The sequence below is a fragment of the Heptranchias perlo genome, chromosome 17, assembly GCF_035084215.1.
Source record: "Heptranchias perlo isolate sHepPer1 chromosome 17, sHepPer1.hap1, whole genome shotgun sequence".
NCBI classification, from domain to species: domain Eukaryota; kingdom Metazoa; phylum Chordata; class Chondrichthyes; order Hexanchiformes; family Hexanchidae; genus Heptranchias; species Heptranchias perlo.
The window spans coordinates 39,356,264-39,376,908 of record NC_090341.1 but is presented as its reverse complement, the minus strand read 5'-3'; the positions used below and the strand labels follow the sequence as shown (position 1 = coordinate 39,376,908).

The following is a 20,645-nucleotide window of genomic DNA, read 5'->3' as shown; positions in this document are numbered from 1 at the left end:
ATTGTTGCAACAACTGGATATTCTGCATAATGTCATCCAAAAGGGCAAGTGAGGTGTCCCTGACAGAGGTATGTGATTGCCCGTTCCGAACATTAGTCTGGATGAACCTCACCCAGTGATAAGCAACCATCCTCATATGTAGGGTGCTTTGTGCATACAATCTTATCCCCAATCTTCAGCTTTTTGGACTTTTACCAGTTCACAGTGCTTTTGCCATACATTATATGTGGAATATTGCAGAGAAATTCATGTCAGATGATCATGCTTATTGCTACTGGATTATTTTCATCCTTGACCACAGTTGAGTAAAACTGACCTTGGTGTTCCCACAACAGTTTGGGGGAGTTCACGTGGTTTGCGAGAGGCAGTTGATGAATTGTCGAAAACTTGAGGACAAAAGAAGCTGCACCAGGTTCAGGACGTAATGCTGATTGTAATATGGCTTACGGCAATAGTACCTGGTTTTGCTGTACTGCAGGCATTTGAGCTGATGGAAGTGGAGAGGTGAAGACCACTCTATCCTTCTCCTCTTCCTTCTCAGATTTAGAAAATGGAGGCCTTTCTCAATGCCTGACCCAACTCATAATATCACTAACTTCAACCGAGACCAGTGTTAGATCGGAGGGACCTGTGTAGGAGGTAAAAGCCAATATCTGCCAGTATGCTCCTTCAGGATTTTCCTTAAGAGGAAATTTGCCTTTACAATGAAAGCAGACACGAGGATCTGGAATGTAGGATTCCTAACGACCACAATTGCAATCAGAGCTGCTGCCTTTATAGATTTTTAAAATTTTTCTCCTGGTGCCTCCCCCGAATGTGCGTCAGTATAATAAGTGATAGTTGAAACTTTTTTACATATAATAGTAGTGGCAGGAAGAAAAATCTCAGGACTAGCAATTGGAACTGAAGTTTCAGTCAGTGCCTTGAAGGTGGTCAAGACACTGGGGCCTAAAGACCTCATAAAGATACCCAGATGTTAGAGGGCATCTTTAATTCTCCATCAGATGGTGCCAAGAGTGCTTCAAGATTTTTAACAAGACTTTTACAGAAGACCCTAGTGCCTTTTCATTCCACTTAGTTGACATAAAAATTCACTGATTTTGTGCTGTCAGTGAAAGCTGATTATGTGGTAGCTCCTTAAGAATGTACATTGTTACAGTTGAATTGATTTCCCAAAGTTTTCCTCTGCTGTACATTTTTTTAATGTGAAAAGAAAATCTGTATTCTACATGACCCAAAAAGTTTAAATAAACAGAACGTCTTCCAATTATTGTATTTATTTTGACTACTGGCATAAATTATTGAGGAGCAGCCCATAAACCAAACGGTTTGTACATAAAACCTACACTGTTTAGTGTCGACCTCTTGTATTTCTCCCCTTACAGACCTGCCAGCCCTATGCACCCTTCTGCAGCTGGGACAGCAAGATGGTCTGGGATGTAGACATCTGAATGAGGTCTCTTTTTCACTCTCCTGAGATGGGATGCCTCATTTCTATGTCTCGTGATCTGTCCCAGACTGACAAACAAGTGAGGCAGGTGGAGCTGAGTGATAGGCAGCTCTGGGACTCAAACTCATGACCTTTTGGTTGGGAGTCAAGCACTCAGCTGTTTGAACTCCTAGATTTCCCAGTATAGCTGTGTTCATTTCCTGTTCTTGGGTTTTCTTGCATTTCACTTTTAATGATTAGACAAACTTTTTTTTAACTGTTTCAGAACTCACTCGCCATGATGCAGTCTATTAAAGTAGTAATCTTTGTGTCTGTCTGGCATCCAGTCAGCGTATATTAGGAAGTTAATTATGTTCATTAGAGCTGTGTACTGGAAGAAGTAAATGAACGACTGAGTACACAGGCAAAATTGTGTGGCTGTTGCCTTGGTGAGGTGACCATTGTTCAGAAACAAAAGGTCTTCGTGGGTGAATTCCATCTCCAGCGAAGCCACTGAAGTTTCATTTCAGTCATTTGTAGCTCAGTGTTATGTAAATATATTTTATATGAAATGTACCAGTTACCAGTTTTCTGAAATTTCTTACATGAAGAATGTTGAGCATCAAACTTCCTTGTAAGAAATTATCTCTCATATTGTTAACAATGAATTTTGATTTGGTTTAAAATTATCTCAAAACAACTGTAGCTAAGCACACTAGAGAATCATCTTTCTGAAATGTCTGTGGTACTAAGTTGTGCATTGTAGTATTGTGTGCAACTCCTTTAAAAAGCTCAATGGATGTTACTGAAGAACATCATTTAGTTCTCAGTTGTGCATTTGAGATGAGGAATTAATTTCAATATCTGTTGTAATTCAGTTGTGAATTAAACATGTATATACCTCCATGGAAGGGGTTCAGATCACAAGTTTCTGCATCATGCAAGTTCCCAGTCTTAGCTGGGCCTTCTGGTGGAAGGGTTGAGCAACGGTCCGACCTCAGGTGAATTGCCCTGCCCTGTTCACGCAGATCCAGTGACTAGTTACTGAGCAGCACAGGCAACGAGCAGATTGCTGGCTGATGATTTGAAGGCTGTAATCTAATTTCAGGATGCCAGTGACGATTTTAAACTCTTGGAGTTCATTCCATCAGCTGAACTTTTTGATTAGATTACTACCCTCTGTTTACTGCAGGGTTTCTATTCTTCCTCATTCCTTTATGAATTGGCATGTGGAAGATGAACTAAATTCAAAGATTAAAGAAAGCCATACCAAAGGAAAATTCATCTAACTTTACACATTTAGGGCTCGATGTTACCAGGGCTGCGGGTTCGCGGCGGGTGGAGCTATTGGGCGCGTGGGTAACGCACCCGGTGAAATCAGTCTGCCCCGCGCGTGATCGCAGCCTAATTGGATCCACTTACCTGGTCTTCCGGGTTCCCCACTGCTTATCTGTGCGTCGGGCGGGCTGCGCATGCGCAGTAAGGTCTGTCAGCTGGAGGAGCCCTATTTAAAGGGGCAGTCCTCCACTGACTGATGCTGCAAGAAATAGGAAAAATTACAGCATGGAGCAGCCCAGGGGGAAGGCTGCTCCCAGGTTTAATGATGCCTCACTCCAGGTATCATTAGATGGGGTGAGGAGGAGGGGGAGGACAGAGATCTTTCCCCCGGCGGGCGGGAGGAAGCGGCCTGCCTCTGCCACCAGGAAGGCCTGGCTCGAGGTGGCAGAGGAGGTCACCTGCACCACCAACATATCGCGCACCTGCATGCAGTGCAGGAGGTGCTGCAATGACCTAAGTAGGTCAGCCAAAGTGAGTACACTTACTCATTCCCCTGCACTCCGTCTGCCACATCACCGCCCCCACCCCACATCTCCTTCTGCACTGCCAACACTACTCTTTCACATCACCCCTTACACCCACTCAAACCTCATCCTCATCTTACCTGCACTTACTCACCTCGCCAGTACTCATCCCGCCACTACCACTCAACCCAATCCTCATACAATCTCATGGCTCTATCTCATACTCTCACCCTCTGATGCATCTCTTTCACGGTCAACCTCACTCAACCTGCCACTACCTGTGCTGCAGCCACAGGGCATGCATCACATATGTGCAGTAGGAAGCGTAAGGCAAACGTGTTGTGCACATGAAGGGGATGCACAAGGGTGTTTGAGGGTTTGTCATGTTTTTTACTTCTATTTAATTTCTGACCAACTCACATCACATATTATATTGGCACCACTACTGCCACGTCTTTGCGAATCTTGTCTGGTTTGTGCAATAATACCCTTTCCTGAGGATCACAATGAAGACCCACACCTGATGCCACCCATTGTGTCACTGCAAAGTGGGTGTAGGTGTATTTGCAAGGCTCTTTTGTGCAGACGACTGAGAGACGTCGGCGATGTCCCCGGTGGCACCCTGGAAGGATGCGGAGGAGAAGTTGTTGAGGGCAGTGGTGACTTTGACAGCGACAGGTAAGAAGAAGGTGTTCGGGCCAGCCGGGAGCAGATCAGCATGAAGGAGGCTGCAGATGTCCACGACTACATGTCGAGTGACTCTGAGCCTCCATGTGCACTGCTGCTCAGAGAGGTCCAGGAAGCTGAGCCTCGGTCTGTGGACCTTGTGGCGAGGGTAGTGCCCCCTGCAACGCATCTCTCTCTGCGGTTGCCCTCCCTCCTGATGTGCAGGTGGATGTGTCACAGCACTCTGTTGTGGAGCTCCACGTGTCAGAGGTGAATGGCTTGGCCGGCGAGGCTGGTGATGCAGTTCGCCCTCCGAGGAAGTCATGACTGCAGCTACGGCAGCCCCCATCTGGAAGATGAACGTCTGAGGGGGTTCGCAAGTTAGCTAAATGTCTCTGGACCCCGAGGTAAGTGTGCAAGTTGGTAATTTTGATTGTCAGGAGGAGGGTGGTGGAGGCCAAACTTAGTCCCAAGTGACAGAGTGGCCTCCTGCAATGAGTGAGTGTCTCCCCCCACACCTGTCAAATGGACCTTTGCAGCTGCCACAGGCTGATAGCTGCAACACGTCCATTTCAACTGGGAGTGTTTCCCCCAGTATGGGAAACAGTCCCAGTTGTTTCTAAAATCCCACCCCTCCTGAAATATTCCCTTAATCAGGTCTGATAATGACCTGAAATAGCAATGCAAATACTCTTAAGTGGCATCCCACCGGCTTTAATTGCCTGCGGGAGTCCCACATGCGGGGGCTGCGCGCGCACATCGGCGTGTCAGTGGGAAACCCTGAAGTGGGCGGGTTGGAGCCGGGCTCCCGACCCGCTCCGGGATTCCCCAATTTTCGGTGCCCCCTCGCCAGGAACGCACCCGATCGCGGGTGCTAAAATAGAGCCCTTAATGTCACAAAATGCTGCATATGTACTGTTAACTAGCACTGGTTTAAGTTTATGGAGCCAGAATAGATTGCAAGTATAAGGGTGACGGGTGAACAGGACTTGGTGCGAGTTAGGACACGGGCAGCAGAGTTAGAATCATGGAAAAGTTGCAGAAGGAGGCCATTCGGCCCATCGAGTCCGTGCTGGCTCTATGCAAGAGCAATCCAGCTAGTCCCACTCCCCCGCCCTATCCCTATAGCCTGCAATTTTTTTCCTTTCAAGCACTTATCGAGTTCCCTTTTAAAAGCCACGATTGAATCTGCCTCCACCACTGTCCCCCCGCTCACCACCCCCCCCCCCCCCCCCACCGCCCTGGCAGTGCATTACAGATCATAACCACTCACTGCATAAAAGTTTTTTTCTTCATGTCAGCTTTGGTTCTTTTGCCAATCACCTTAAATCTATGTCCTCTGGTTCATGACCCTTCCGCCAATAGGAACAGTTTCCCTCTATCTATTCTGTCTAGAACCTGCTTGATTTTAAATATCTCTATCAAATCTCCTCTCAATCTTCTCTGTTCCAAGGAGAACAACCCCAGCTCCTCCAGTCTATCCATGGAACTAAAGTCCCTCATCCCTGGAATCATTCTAGTAAATCTTTTCTGCACTCTCTCAGAGGCCTTCACATCTTTCCTAAAGTGTGGTGCCCAGAACTTGACACAATACTCCAGTTGTGGTTGAACCCAGTGTTTTATAAAGGTTCATCATGACTTCCTTGCTTTAGTACTCTATGCCTCTATTTATAAAGCTCAGGATCATGTATGTTTTTTTAACCACTTTCTCAACCTGCCCCGCCACGTTGTGCACATATACGCCCCGATCTCTCTGTTCCTGTATCCCTTTTAGAATTGTGCCCTTTGGTTTATATTGCCTCTCCTCGTTCTTCCTACCGAAATGTGTCACTTTGCATTTTCCTACGTTAAATTTCCTCTGCTACGTGTCCACCCATTTCACCAGCCTGTCTATAGCCTCTTGAAGTCTATCACTATCCTCCTCACTATTTACTACCCTTCCAGGTTTTGTGTCATCTGCAAATTTGGAAATTGTGCCCTGTACATTCAAGTCCAAGTCATTAATATATATCAAGAAAAGCAGTGGTCCCAGCACCAACCCCTGGGGAACACCACTGTACATCTCCCTCCAGTCCGAAAAACAACCGTTAACCACTACTTTCTGCTTCCTGTTAGTTTTGGATGAGTTCACGTTTATGGAGGGTGGAAGATGGGAGGCCGGCCAGGAGAGCATTGGAATAGTCAAGTCTAGAGGTAACGAAGGCATGGATGAGGGTTTCAACAGCAGATGAGCTCAGGGAGGGGGAGAGACGGGCGATGTTATGGAGGCGACTTGATGATGGAATGAATATGTGGTCGGAAGCTTATCTCAGGGTCAAATAAGAAGCCAAAGTTGCGAATGGTCTAGTTCAACCTCAGACAGTGGATAGGGAGAGGGATGGAGTTGGTGGCTAGGGAACAGAGTTTGTGTCGGGGACCGAAGACAATGGCTTCCGTCTTCCCATATTTAGTTGGAGGAAATTTTTGCTCATCCAGGACTGAATGTCGGACAAGCAATGTGACAAATCAGAGGCGGTCGAGGGAGGTGGTGGTGAGGTAGAGCTGGGTGTCATCAGCGTACATGTAGAACCTGACGTCGTGTTTTCAGATGACGTTGCCGAGGGGCAGCATGTAGTTGAGAAATAAGAGGGGGCCAAGGATCGATTCTTGGGGGACTCCAGAGGTAACGGTGCAGCAGCGGGAAGAGAAGCCATTGCAGGTGATTCTCAGGCTATAACTGGATAGATAAGAATGGAATCAGGCGAGCGCAGTCCCACCCAGCTGGACATCGGAGCAGAGGCGTTGGAGGAGGATGGTGTGGTCGACCGTATTAAAGGCTGCAGACAGGTCGAGAAGGATGAAGAGGGATAGTTTACCATGGTCACAGTCACATAGGATATCATTTGTGACTTTGATAAGGGCCGTTCCAGTACTGTGGCAGGGATTCAAACATGGAATTGCAGGAAAGATGGATTGAATAACATTGAATAGTATAATTGTTCAATCAGTTGAGGATTATCTCTTTCGTTACTTAACGCTATAATAGTAAAATGATTCTAACTACTACCTTGATAAAAGAGAGATGGTCTTATAGATGCAAATAAAACTGTTAAGGGTTGAGAAAAAGTTAGCCCAGAATAGTACTTAAAATTAAACTGCAGGAGTAGAACAAGAGGACACAGGTTAAATCTATTCTACTTAAAGATAATTTTAGGACTGATATCAGAAAGTTCTTCTTCACACAAAGAGTGATCAACATGTGGAATAGACTGGAGATGGAGCATGAACCTCTGGAATCATTTAGATCAATTGGATGCTACAATGGGGGCTAGGTGTTAGGATCTCTCTAGATGGATGAATCGAATGGAAAGAATGGCCTTCCTCATCCAGAATTACCCTTGTGATCTTGTGAAAACAAGAAGTGGCTAATGCCAGTTGGTATTGTACATGTAACATTGAAATACCAAGAACAACCAAAGAGTATTGTTCTGCTTGTGTAGATAAGCACACCAGGTTCTACAGTCCAGTCATGTAGAATGTTTGTTATCAAGTTATTTTATGTTTATGGGAATAAATTAATTAATGCATTTAGATTAAAAATATCTTCATATCTATTTTTAAAACTTAATTCATACAGTACTGAGTCCTCTTTTTAAAAGCCAGAATCCACATGAACAATACACTTAGAGTACACTAATTCTTGAAATGAGCAATGAGTGAGTTCCTGAGATACTGAACTTTTTTTTTCATTGCTGGTACAGATGAACTCAATTAACTGGTGGAACGGAAATTGTCAAAGCTGTGGATGAAAAGATAGTGTCGTTTAGATGGAATTAGATTGTGATAGTGTGACCTTGTTTGTGCTCCAAAACATAAATAATTAAACTGTGTATGTATAGGATTGTGAGCCATTATGGTACTGCTACCGAAACCATTTTATAGCTCATCCTTTTAATGCTTTGATTAGATTATTGCAGAATATCAGTAATCTTAACACATTTCTGAGGAATTATTCTCCTCTGGGAAAATAACCCTGTTGTATGTTTGTTTTGATGCCTTTATCTTGTAACTATCTTTTCTTCATTAGATAATCCTGGGTTTGTAAACAGTATAGATTTTAACTTTCAGCGGTGGCGGAAAGTGGGCATTAGTGGATTGGCTACTTGTTATAAAGGCTGTTCGATATACCTTTCCGTTGACTTGATTGGAAAGGAAAATCAGATGGGATGTATGACAGGTGGCCAATTGGCTTCCACCCATTTTCCACCACCGTTGAAAATTAAAAGCTACCGTGTCTGAATCAGTCATTCAGCAATAAATCTGAACTGATGTATCAGACCCAACAAATGATGCTCAACATTTATATGGAGTTTATTAAGCACTGAGTTGATACATTTTGTTAGTATATTACAATTTTTAAAAAAAGTTCCAAGAGCTTTTTTGTGCACTGAAACAACTTAAACCATTTTTAAAATTTTACTTTAAAGATTGTGTGATGGGTGGTTTAGCCACTTTTCCTCATCTCTCAGGCATGCGTTCAATTCATAGGAGTTCATCTGCCTGAGCACTGTGGGGGTCCAATGAGAAGTTTTGAGCCAAGTCTACAAAAGCATTATTTGGCAGGTTTACTCTCAGAAATGAGGGGATTGGCTGTTATGGGGGAGCGAAGTGCTGCACTAATGGAATTGAGCACTCAACTGAGGTTGGAACACAGGCAAATTGTTGGGTCAGAGTAGGGAGAATGTTATTCTACATCTAATCGATGTTTTATCTCACACAGGCATGCTTTTGCTGAAACTGATGCAAAAAGTGTACGTGTTCCGTTCCTCATCTTGATCACCACAGTTTGCCTCTCCTCTAAAAACAATAAATATTTGAAATTTTTACAGCATGAAGAAGGAACATGTTGTTCTGAGGTTTTATTTAGCCTAACTTCACAGTCATATAAGCTTTTTTGAAATTACAGAGGTTATTTTCAATCAAATACTAAATCATTGGCAGCCATCTTATTAAAAATGCAGTCAATTCAACAGTTTTATTTTAGTGTTTGTTTTCCAACATTGTATATCATTTGTACAAGGTGACTTCGATGGATCGTTTAAAAATTGAATCCAAGTTGCTAAATAACTGCCTTCTGTTTCTGTTCACAGATCCAGATGGTGGAAGATCTGGAACTTCAGCATCAAACGCTTGTACGTTGTCAGCCTTTAGCACAATAGTGCTGTCTCTGTCAGCCAGATCAACATTATGGTGAAAACATACACTGACCTACCTAACATCATATAATCAGTCAGCAACATAAAGACTTACAATGAGTAAATCTGCAAATTTTGCTAGTGTGCATTTACTGACCCACCAATGTTATCTTTTCCTATAAATCTTTATTACTGTACGCTTTGTCATTTCAAATTTATGTGGACACACCTATGATTACCAATACAATTCATCTACCAGATTAAATTGAGAGATACGTTCTTTGCCTGGGATTTCCTTCGGGTTTTTCAAATGCACTAAAGTCAACATCTGAAAAACATCAGACACTTGATGTTACCAAAGCGTGCAATCTAACAGTTTGCATATAATGTACAGACGGTTATATTTATACATGTGAAATGTTCAGTATTTTGAAAATTATTATTTAACACAATTCGTTAATGTATCTTGGAATGTGTTATAGCTTTTTAACATTGTAATACAATTTTCAAAGTTGTCACCTGTACCTGAAATCACTGTTGCTTGTACTAAAATAGGAGATTTAACCAGATAACATTGGTGCAATAGCTATACCTTAAATAACAAAGGTTTCTCTGAAATATCCAGGTACAGTCATAACAAATGAAAAGTAAAATGTATGTATTCATTTCCACATTTCACAGCATTATTTTAAGTATATGATATTTTTGCTGCAGCAAGCAAAGCAGAACTTGGATTATCTAGTGTATTCTAATGTAGTAACAAACAATGACATTTAATTAAAATATGATGATTGAAAAGCCTAAAATGAATTATTAGGTATGCATTGGTATGAGTGTAATATGCAGCTTATTTATAAAGTCTATGGCATAGTGGGGGGAAAAAGAGACAAGACAACAGATCAAAAAAGTAAAATAAATCAAAATCTGTGATGTTGCATGTGAAGGTGCATTTATACTGCTGTTAAATTAATGTACATAAAGTCTTACAGTACATATTTGTAAATATATGTCAGGAGCAACATCACTTTACAATGAGCTCTGTTACTAGAATAGCTGTAAGGTGAGATGAGTCAGTTTGTTTACTAGATTGAATCTGTATGGTTGTTATAGTCTTTTAAAAGTTTGATCTACTTTCAGAAAAACAATTGTTTACAACTATGTTTTTTAAACTTCAAATCTGTTTTATATTTTTCATTCGTCTGTTATGACTGGCCACTGTTAAAATGTAGGCAGCAGTATTTACATTTAAATATTGTTTGCTTAATTCTGTAAATAGTAATTTGACAGAACCCTTTGAAATAAATCTGTCTTGAAACAGTTTTCCCCCTATTATCCTCCTCTTAATGATCCCATAGGTTACTGTTTTATATTAGTACTAAACAGTTGATTTTTCATGATCCTAACTTTTTACCAGATGTGGTCAAGACATATATTGGGAGGCAAGTTTGAAATATACACATTTGTAAATTAAGTTTAGATTCAAGTTTAGAATTAGGATTTTTTAAAAATGCATAATTTGAGCCAGGCTCAGTTTGATAACTATGCACACACTAACTATGCACACACACGGCTAAAATATGCGCTCGACTCGATCTCCTGTGACGTTGCTCGAAGGTAGTACGGTTTTTGATGTTTACTGTGATCCCACTGAAGCCTAAACATGAGCGCAGTTCACTTAGCACTGACGTACGATAAATTACTGAGGCAATATATCATCTGACTGGCTGAGGTAAAAATATTGCATACCTCACTGATACCGAAAGATACAAATCTCGTAGATATATTTGTAATAGATTTTACCTTCCAATTTATAAAACGTGCTTAAGATCCAAGTAATTTTTTTTTACTCTTTCCAAAATCTCTATTCTTAGTTACTTACATTAGAATTTTTTTTGCTTCACCTCCACGATGTGTTTGTAGTATTTGCTGAAGAAAGAGCTACTAAATTTACTCTTCCTTCCTTCCTTCCTCCCTCAAAACCTTTTTTCTAAATTTTTCATGTGATTTTAAAAGATACTTTCCCTTCCCCTACTATTACTGGTGGATTTCTAGTTCTTGCTGAAGCTGCCATTGGTGAAGCACTATCCAGGGAGACTTTTCCCCACTGTTCATGGTCCAAATGACTAGCACTTGAACAGTTGGTCGTTTGCCATAGTCGCAGCTAACTTTGGCCTCAGTGTCAAGGTCAGCATCAAAGCAGGTCCTAATTATCCCACTGTGGCCCCACTGCAAACCAGACCCCCTCAGCAAATCAAAAGAAACCTCATCTCAAACAACACAGTTAGTTCTGAATTTGTATTTAATGGCTTAACCTGTATAAAACACTGGGGACAAAAATCAAACCTTTATTTTTGATTTTTTTTTTCCCACTGCTATTCACACCTCACAGTTTTTATGTGTGTATTTTCTGCTTGGTTGTCACAGTACACTCTGGATATCATAGTTCCACAGGAACAGGATGGAAATTGTAACTTCCATAATGCATTCATCTCTCTCACACGCATACAGAATCTCTCCACAGGAGGTACAACTTCCTGGCTCTTTCCTATCTAGTTATCAAGTGATGTGGGTTATCATAGGAACATTGTCGCTGGGTCAAAATCCTGGAACTCCCTTCCTAACAGCACTGTGGGAGAACCGTCACCACACGGACTGCAGCGGTTCAAGAAGGCGGCTCACCACCACCTTCTCGAGGGCAATTAGGGATGGGCAATAAATGCCGGCCTTGCCAGCGACGCCCACATCCCGTGAACGAATAAAAAAAAACATAGGAACAGGAGTAGGCCATTCAGCCCCTCGTGCCTGCTCCGCCATTTGATAAGATCATGGCTGATCTGTGATCTAACTCCATTTACCTGCCTTTGGCCCATATCCCTTAATACCTTTGGTTGCCAAAAAGCTATCTATCTCAGATTTAAATTTAGCAATTGAGTTAGTATCAATTGCCATTTTCAGAAGAGAGTTCCAAACTTCTACCACCCTTTGTGTGTAGAAATGTTTTCTAATCTCACTCCTGAAAGGTCTGGCTCTAATTTTTAGACTGTGCCCCCTACTCCTAAAATCCCCAACCAGCGGAAATAGTTTCTCTCTATCCACCCTATCTGTTCCTCTTAATATCTTATAAACTTCGATCAGATCCCCCTTAACCTTCTTATCTCTAGAGAATACAACCCCAATTTGTGTAATCTCTCCTCGTAACTTAACCCTTGAAGTCCGGGTACCATTCTAGTAAACCGATGCTGCACTCCCTCCAAGGCCAATATGTCCTTCCGAAGGTGCGGTGCCCAGAACTGCTCACAGTACTCCAGGTGCGGTCCAACCAGGGTTTTGTATAGCTGCAGCGTAACTTCTGGCCCCCTTGTACTCTAGTCCTCTAGATATAAAGGCCAGCATTCCATTTGCCTTCTTGATTATTTTCTGCACCTGTTCATGACACTTCAATGATCTATGAACCTGTACCCTTAAGTCCCTTTGGATATCCACTGTTTTTAACTTTTTACTATTTAGAAAGTACCTTGTTCTATCCTTTTTCAATCCAAAGTGGATGACCTCACATTTGTCTACATTGAATTCCATTTGCCACAGTTTTGCCCATTCACCTAATCTATCAATATCACTTTGTAATTTTATGTTTTCATCTACACTGCTTCCAATGCCATCAATCTTTGTGTCATCGGCAAACTTAGATATGAGACTTTCTATGCCTTCATCTAAGTCGTTAATAAATATTGTGACTAATTGAGGCCCCAAGACAGATCCCTGCGGGACTCCACTAGTCACATCCTGCCAATGTGAGTACCTACCCATTATCCCTACTCTCTGTCGCCTTTCGCTCAGCCAACTTCCTAACCAAGTCCGTACTTTTCCCTTGATTCCATGGGCTTCTATCTTAGCTAACAGTGTCTTATGTGGGACCTTATCAAATGCCTTCTGGAAGTCCGATGTCTGGATATTGTAGTTCTGCATGAATATGATGTATCTGTCTCTCACTCACAATTTTATGCACACACAGTTTGCCACAGCAGCACGAAATTTCTAGCACTCAAATTGAGGTGCAATTTCCAACCCAAGTCCTAGACAGAGAAGTAGGTCCATGTGAGGAAAACTTCATGCAGGCATTTCAACATTAAATAACCAATTTCGTGATTTTTTTCCCCAAAGAATTGTGCAATGTTTTATATGTTTATGTTATAAATGTATCTCCATCACGATACACTAACTTGAGTGAGAAGGAAAATGAGGGTTAAAAACAGTGATTATTGGAGTGATTTGATTGGGTTGTTTGATGGCACTTGATGGTTTATGAATTGTTCTTCAAAAAAAAATAGCGATTTGATTGTTTCGCTTTCTGTTGCTTACCTGCTCCCCATTGATATTTTTGCTACTTTTGATTTGTTCACCTTTAGTTAATTAGATAACAGCTAAGTGTTTATTTGACCTAATCATGGTTTTTGTGCCCTATGGACATGTAATGCTTTGGGGGTGGGAAACATTTGAGGCCATACTTCCAACAATGATGTCTTTGAAAGGTATGATGCAACGAACACATGCTAGGTGTAAAACTATTAATTATGTAGGTAGATTGATTCATTTACATTTTTAACCTTTAACCTGCAACAGGTATATTATTGTTCTTCCCATCTGTTGTATTTTCAGTGCTTCATTTTTATTTGAGACTTCTTGTAACACATTAATGCAGTGGATATTCACTGTTCAAACCAAACATTAAGAAATGAGCGAATTAGCCATAAGCTCAATGTTACAGTTTTAAAATATAATAACGTCAAAAAATGTAGGACTTTGACTGACATAATGTAAACGTGAGATGCAATTAATTCTACATTTTAATGATTTCAATTTTAATCCTTCTTATTTCAACTTACTTTCTTTCCCCTTTCTTCATATCCTACGCCACAGTACGATTGCAGCAGAAAGTATGTCTGAATGACCTGTTTCCAGCCTGCTGTCAATGCCATTCTGAACTATCACAGGCCAAGTGGTCACTTTCCCCTCCCTCCCCCCACATAGAACCAGCTGGCCTTCATTCAGTGTTTTTTCATAGTTACAAGGCTGAGATACAGACCAGCAGTTTGCTCTGCTCCCTATATTTTTTTCATTATTACTAAATACCATTCTTTTGGGAGAATTTTTCAAAAAGAGTGAGACTGTTATTCTTTAAATTTTATTTTTGTTGGTATTGCCCTTTTACCTGGTAGTTTCATCCATCTGACCAGTTTAGCCACTAATGTCCTCATGATTTGTAAATACCTTTATTAAGATTTTTCCCTCTTAACACATTCTTGGACATCATACATCATCCATAGGTGAAAGCGCAGACAGGCTGCTTGCCTCCAGGTCTTTTCTAAATCTGTTTGAAAACTAGCCATGAGGAGTTGTGTAAGGGAAACTCAAGACAGTTTTTTTCTCTTTCTCCCCATGCTCTCGGATCAGCAGGAACTCATAGCTATTATACATGAGAGGGGGTAGAATTTCCATTGGGATTCTCCCGATCTCCCACCGTCACTTCAGTGGAAACCCTGGAGATGCGGCATAAATGGTCAGTCACAGTGGAAGATCGGGAAAACACCCATGGAAATTCTACCCGGAGTATTTTGGGGATAGGAGATAAAGGAAAGCAAATGGCTCCAAACTTACATCACTTTCTGTGTAATCACTCCAACTCTGTGCTAGCTACACAACTTGGTGGAATTACCAAAGGTTGACTTGAAATATAAGAGTTAAATGTTAAAATGTCAGAACTATGTTTTGAAATGAACCACCAAATAGAATGTCATTTGTTAAGGCTGAGGCACAACTGCTGTTAGCATTGTAACATCCTTTTTAGGTACTCTGTACAGTTCTCAATTACAGAACGTCATTGAGTAAATTTAAGAGATGTGCTAAGCCTGAAATTGCAAGGGATTGTGACACTCCACAAAGTCCTACGATTTAAATCAGAAATGAAAATCATTGCAAAATAAAGTTCTACAGAAATCTTGGGAGAGGCGTTATTTACACTTAGTTCTGGGGGGCAGTTAGTCATTTTAAAATCAGTTTAAAAGGAATTGAAAATAGTGCATATTATAATGATGGAGTGTGATACTGATGGGCTATTGTGTTGCATTTATAATTTGTTGTCATTGGAGCACTTTATTAATCAAGACATTTTGATTTTCTCTATCCTGCTAATCACTGTTTGCCTTTTTCTTCAGTGTGAAGGTAAGTGTGATCATAAATAATGCCTGGCTTCCCATATCTCAGTGGGACATTGCCATGCTTACTGAACACAGCAATTGTTTTGTATCCTATCACCATTGAGCAAAACTTTCCCTGCAGCTTTCATGGGCAGAAACACCGATTGTGTTTAAATTCAAATCTATGAATATCTTTGCATTAAATAAATTAAACCTGTTTTGTTTTCAAAAATAAACAAGTTTCTTTCAGTGATCATAATTGATTGTAGTGCTTTGTTTGTCATTTTCCAGCACTAACAGAAGACAGGTTTTACACCACCTTTAAGTAATTCTGTATTCTACAGATATAACTCCATATAAATCAAACTTTGCTTTCTTTTTTCCAAAAATATGAACTTTAAGATGAGAAGAATACTTACACAAATGTGATTTATAAAATACCTTTGGATATTCAAACTTCACAATTCTACTTGGCTTTCTTGATGATTTTTTAAAAAAGTTTGTTATTATACTAACAAGGCCAAGAAATGATTCAGTGGGAATGCGAATCTCCTTCACGTAAAGTGGATTTTTAAAAAATAATAATTTGTGGCACAAAACCATGAAATAGCATTGGTGCTGTCAATAATGCTGTTCAGTGGAAAGCAAAGTTTCTTGTGTTTTATTTCTGCACCCTCAATTATCCTGTAATTCTGTGCGTTTTAGAGAAGCTATGGACAAGAAATTTGCCATTGGTGAGGTATGATGAGCAGTGTTTGGGTCTCAAACCCACGTTACTGTAAAATCCATTTTGTGACACATACCTGTGGTGCAGTGATGCCAATTACTTCAATTACTTTTTGAAAATAAATCAATTCACAGGCTCCTGACCTTGATGGAGTAAGGATTAGAAATGGCCTGTACGACACTTCTTCAATAGGTCTTGTTTAAGTTAATAAAATGCTTGATCATCTAAAAAAAATGCTTTAATCCCCCCCCACCCATACTTGTGGACCTTTCTCCTTGAGCATGATATCAATCTAAGAATAAGCATGATAATAATGTGAGTAGAACCACATAATTGCAGTCAACATGCTGCAAACATAATTCACTTTGTAAAACACTTGGAATATTTTTGATGTGATAAAAAAGAACTTGTATTTACAAAGCACCTTTCATATCCTCAGGACGTCCCAAAGCGTTTCAAGGGATAGGGAGCAAAGGCGGGTAAATAGAGTTGCAGTACGGATCAGCCATGATCTAATTGAATGGCTTGAGGGGCTGAATATTCCTAATGTTCCAATGTTCCTATGTACACAGCGAGTGAATTACTTTTGAAATGTAGTCTCTGTTGCAATCTCAGCAAATGCTGCAGCAAATACTTACAATAAGGTCCAACAAAAAGCAAATGATAATTGACCAGATCATCTGCTTTTGGCAGTGTTGTCATATAACCATAGATATTATTTATTTAGTTCTTCACTCACTATACTACTGGTATTATTGTGTCGTATCTCAATGATTTGCAGCAGCAATATTCATGTGTAGCTTAATTGAAGGTGGATTTTTGTTCCATACGATAGCTGGAAGGAATGTGAAAATAACATTTACATCTTTTTCTGTTGATATTGAGTTAAGGAGTTAATAATTCACACTATCTCCTTAACTGACTAGTAAAGATAGAACAACAATATTAATATTTAATCCCTGTATAGGGGATCTTCAAGATGGCAGTCACTTACCTCTGGAGAAAGGTGAAGAAAAGATTACTTGATGCAATGAAGAGGTTTTAAGCACACTCTGACTTGTAAATGTTTTAATTAAAAAGCATACCTTTAATTTCTTAATCAGTGTGTTGCTCTTTGGTGTAAATATGAGGTCAGCTTCCCAATGTAAGTTATTAACACCCAAATATACCGTTTGATCACTTTTGACGCTGCCTGATTGTCTATCAAACCAAGATGAGCCAGAAATTATTCCAGTTCAAAATCGACAAGCTGGAAGTCACCTTGTTTAATTCCTGCCAGCTCAGGCCTCAACTGCAATTCCCCTTTTCAACTGTTCACTCTGGCTGAACCTGACAATGCACAACAATGATGTTCTTTTCAATGGTAAACTGTGCTTCAAATTCCACCTCTGGTCTGCCACCAAAACTGCCTACTGGACCGCATATCACCTACTTATTTCCAAATCCTTCCATACCCTTGCTCCACACAACTTCTACAATTTTCTTTTGTCCTGCACCACACACGAACCCTATGCTCGCCTAACTCTGGTCCATTGTGGTTACCCCTCCATTCACTCCACATTGGTGACAAAGCCTTCAGTCACTATGTCTTGACATTATGAAACTCTTTGCCTAAATTCTTCTATTTTTTTCACTTCTCCCCATCTACAGGAGCTTCAAAACTTAACCAAATTTCCTTATCACTCGCTGCCTTATGTTGTCCCATCACCTGTAAAGTACCTTGAGATGTTTGTTACGTGAAAGATACCGTACAAGTCGAAGTTATATTCTTATCATGGTGCAGTGGCTTTTAAGACACCTAGATTATGAGGGAGTGCTGCAATGTAGGAAATGCTGTCTTTCAGATGAAACATCAAACCAAGGCCCCATCTGCCTGTTCAGATGACTGTGAAAGATCTCATGACATGACCCACAGAATACAGGATTTTACCCAGTGTCCTTGCCAGCATTTATTCCTCAACAAACAGCACCATTTATCTCATTCACTATTTATGGACCTTGCTTGTGAAAATTAACTGCCACGTTTGCCTATAAAATAGCACTTACTACATTTCAAAAGTAAATTATTGGCTGTGAAGCACTTTGGGATATCTTGATAATATGGAAGTTATTGTGGCTTTCAAAAAGGAATTGGATAAATACTTGAAGGGAAAAAATTTGCAGGGTTACGGAGAAAGAGCGGAGGAATGGGGCTAACTGGGTTGCTCTTATAAAGAGCCGTCATGAGCTCGATGGGCCGACTGGCTGTGCTGAAAAACCATTCTATGATTTCTTTCTAGAATTTTTCACAATGACACGATGAATATGTGGCAACACCAGTATGTTACTGATCATGGGGTATTGGGGGATGTGTCTTCCAGTCACTGTGGTCTCCTGGAACATGTTTGATCACCGTCAGAGGGGAATTTTCTACGTGTTTTTTTTTCCTAAATTGCCGTAGGGTTTTTTCCCTCTGGTTTTTTGCCTCTTCTAGGAGATTGGGTGGCTGGCTGGTGGGAGGGCATGGAGACAAATGGGGGTCACAGTGTGCATGAGTTGCACTGTGACAGTATAGGACAGGCTTGATGAACCAGCTGCTCTTTTCCTGTCCACGGTTTTCGTACGTTCGTATAAACTTTTGGTTCTTATTAGTTATAGTAACTATAAAAATCTGAAAGCTACATCATAAATGTTAGTGCTTAGCAGATCAAGAGCCTACTATAGCATTATCCACTCCAATGGCCACATACCTGTGTTTGAATACAATTTTCAGAACTCCTTGGTGAGCTGAGAATGATTGAACCCTCTTTTTCCTCAATACTAGCACTCCTTCTTAATTTAAAAAAAATAAACTTGCACTTGTAAAGAAAATTGCCACATTTTGCATAAATAGAATACAGAGTAATGAATCATTCACTCTATTCCGCTCGTGAGGAAGACCATCCCAACCCGCTTATTGTTATGTCACTTGTGAGCTATCAGATCTTCCTCAGTAATTACATAAACTGTATTCACTCTTCCCCCACTGTGTATCCTCAAGTTATCTCAAAGGTCCGAGTTTCACAGCCAATCAATGTGAAGGCTTGTTAACAAAGGAGAAAAACAAATTAAACTCAGATGTGGAGTATGTTTAATATTCCCAGCTTCCACAAGATGCAAATGTTCTGCCCTTGAGGTTGCCCTTTAATGCATTTACAATTCAGATTTCTTTATAACGTTAATTCTGCCCCGAGGAATGGTAGTAAAATAGTTCAGCTTTAACTGAAACCCAGACTTCAAGAAACATGTTTTATTTAGTCTTTTAGTACCTTAAACAGCCACTGATTTTACTATCAAATGGATAGAGGTGCGCTAGAAGTCAATGGAAATGAAAATACATGTTTTCTGAGACAAGGTTAAACAAAGAAAAAACAGTCACATCCTTATTGGGATGATAAGTAAGAGGAACCTTTGTGTTATTAATTTAAACATTCAACATTAAAAACAATGGACTGATGGAAATCTTCGCATTAGTTGAAAAAGTCAATATGTACATTGTTTTCCCATCATTAAAGGAATAATTTTTCAATAAAAACTGCTACATTTCCCTGTACGATGTATTTGCTTTTGCTTTTTTTTAATGTATGTTTCTCCCCCTTTTTCAGTTCTGAGACACATATTGTTCCTTGACTTATTCCAAGGCCTTTGCCAATATTGATGACAGAGCTGAGATTGGGAACTTTCAATGTAAGAAAACATGGGCAAAAGCCAGTCTCATTACCATTCAGTGGCATCATTTGCTGGACCATTGACGCATTGCATAATCCATTTTTTTTCAATTGTTAATATTAGGTAATGAGTTCTAAAGTGTATTAATATTAGGATTTACATTTTAAAGCAAACTTAACACCTATGCAGAGGTAGTTATATTTGAAATAAAAATGTACCAGAGCTCAATAAACAATAGAAACACTCAGTTTATTTGAATAACTTATAGTCCCATATTTTTGACTTTTACTTCTAAAGGTTATGACATATCTTTCCCTGTTGCACTCTAGGAAAACCGGGCCAGGAATTCCTCGGAGCTGCTGCCATTTACTGCTGTTATTTCACCGGAAGTGCAGTGGAAATGCTGAGGAAATTCAAAGTAGCCACTTAGTAGTGATTTATATGTAAAAATGACAGCTCTGATCTCGAATGTCCATTGAAAACAACGGTATAGGTAATTTGAGCAATAATGTATGCTGGTATAGAGTTTAGCTGCATGTAAAATCCAGCAGCAATTGGTCAATGTTGATAACATAACTTTCCATTTGTCCACAGAAGAGGAGTTCTTCTGGTGACCTGACCAACACTCCTCTAACCAACACCACCAAAACTGGTCATTCATCTCATTGCTGTTTGTGGAATCTTACTGTGCACAAATAACTGACTGTGCTTTAAAAATAATTAATTGTATGTAAAGTGCTTTGGGATATTTCTGAGAGATATGATATGGTACTATATAACTGTAGGTTTTTCTTTCTTTCAATGTTTAAAGAAAAATATTCAAAAATGTTAGAGTTAGTGAGAATTCTTTGTAACCATTTGATTTTTTTTATATAATCACTGATGATAACAGTTACTCTTGCAGTTCAGCTCCAGTCATGACATTACCTTCATGACATTATCTAGTCTGCTCTGTATGTCAAAGGG

The 20,645-nt window shown here is 40.2% G+C and overlaps 1 protein-coding gene and 1 long non-coding RNA gene across 5 annotated transcripts in view; one reads left to right on the top strand and one right to left on the bottom strand.

The window, feature by feature from the left end:
• Window positions 1-9,869, top strand: part of LOC137334260 (contactin-4-like) — a 1,825,202-nt gene extending 1,815,333 nt beyond the window's left edge. For all 4 annotated transcript variants that reach the window (XM_067998918.1, XM_067998917.1, XM_067998915.1 and 1 more), the window contains one exon: window positions 9,027-9,869. In XM_067998918.1, the coding sequence (XP_067855019.1) occupies window positions 9,027-9,130 (104 nt within the window). In that variant the 3' untranslated portion in view covers window positions 9,131-9,869. The remainder of the gene's footprint in view (window positions 1-9,026) is intronic.
• LOC137334262 (uncharacterized) overlaps window positions 1-20,645 on the bottom strand; it is a 65,150-nt gene that overhangs the window by 15,304 nt on the left and 29,201 nt on the right. The gene's annotated exons all lie outside the window — the stretch shown is intronic.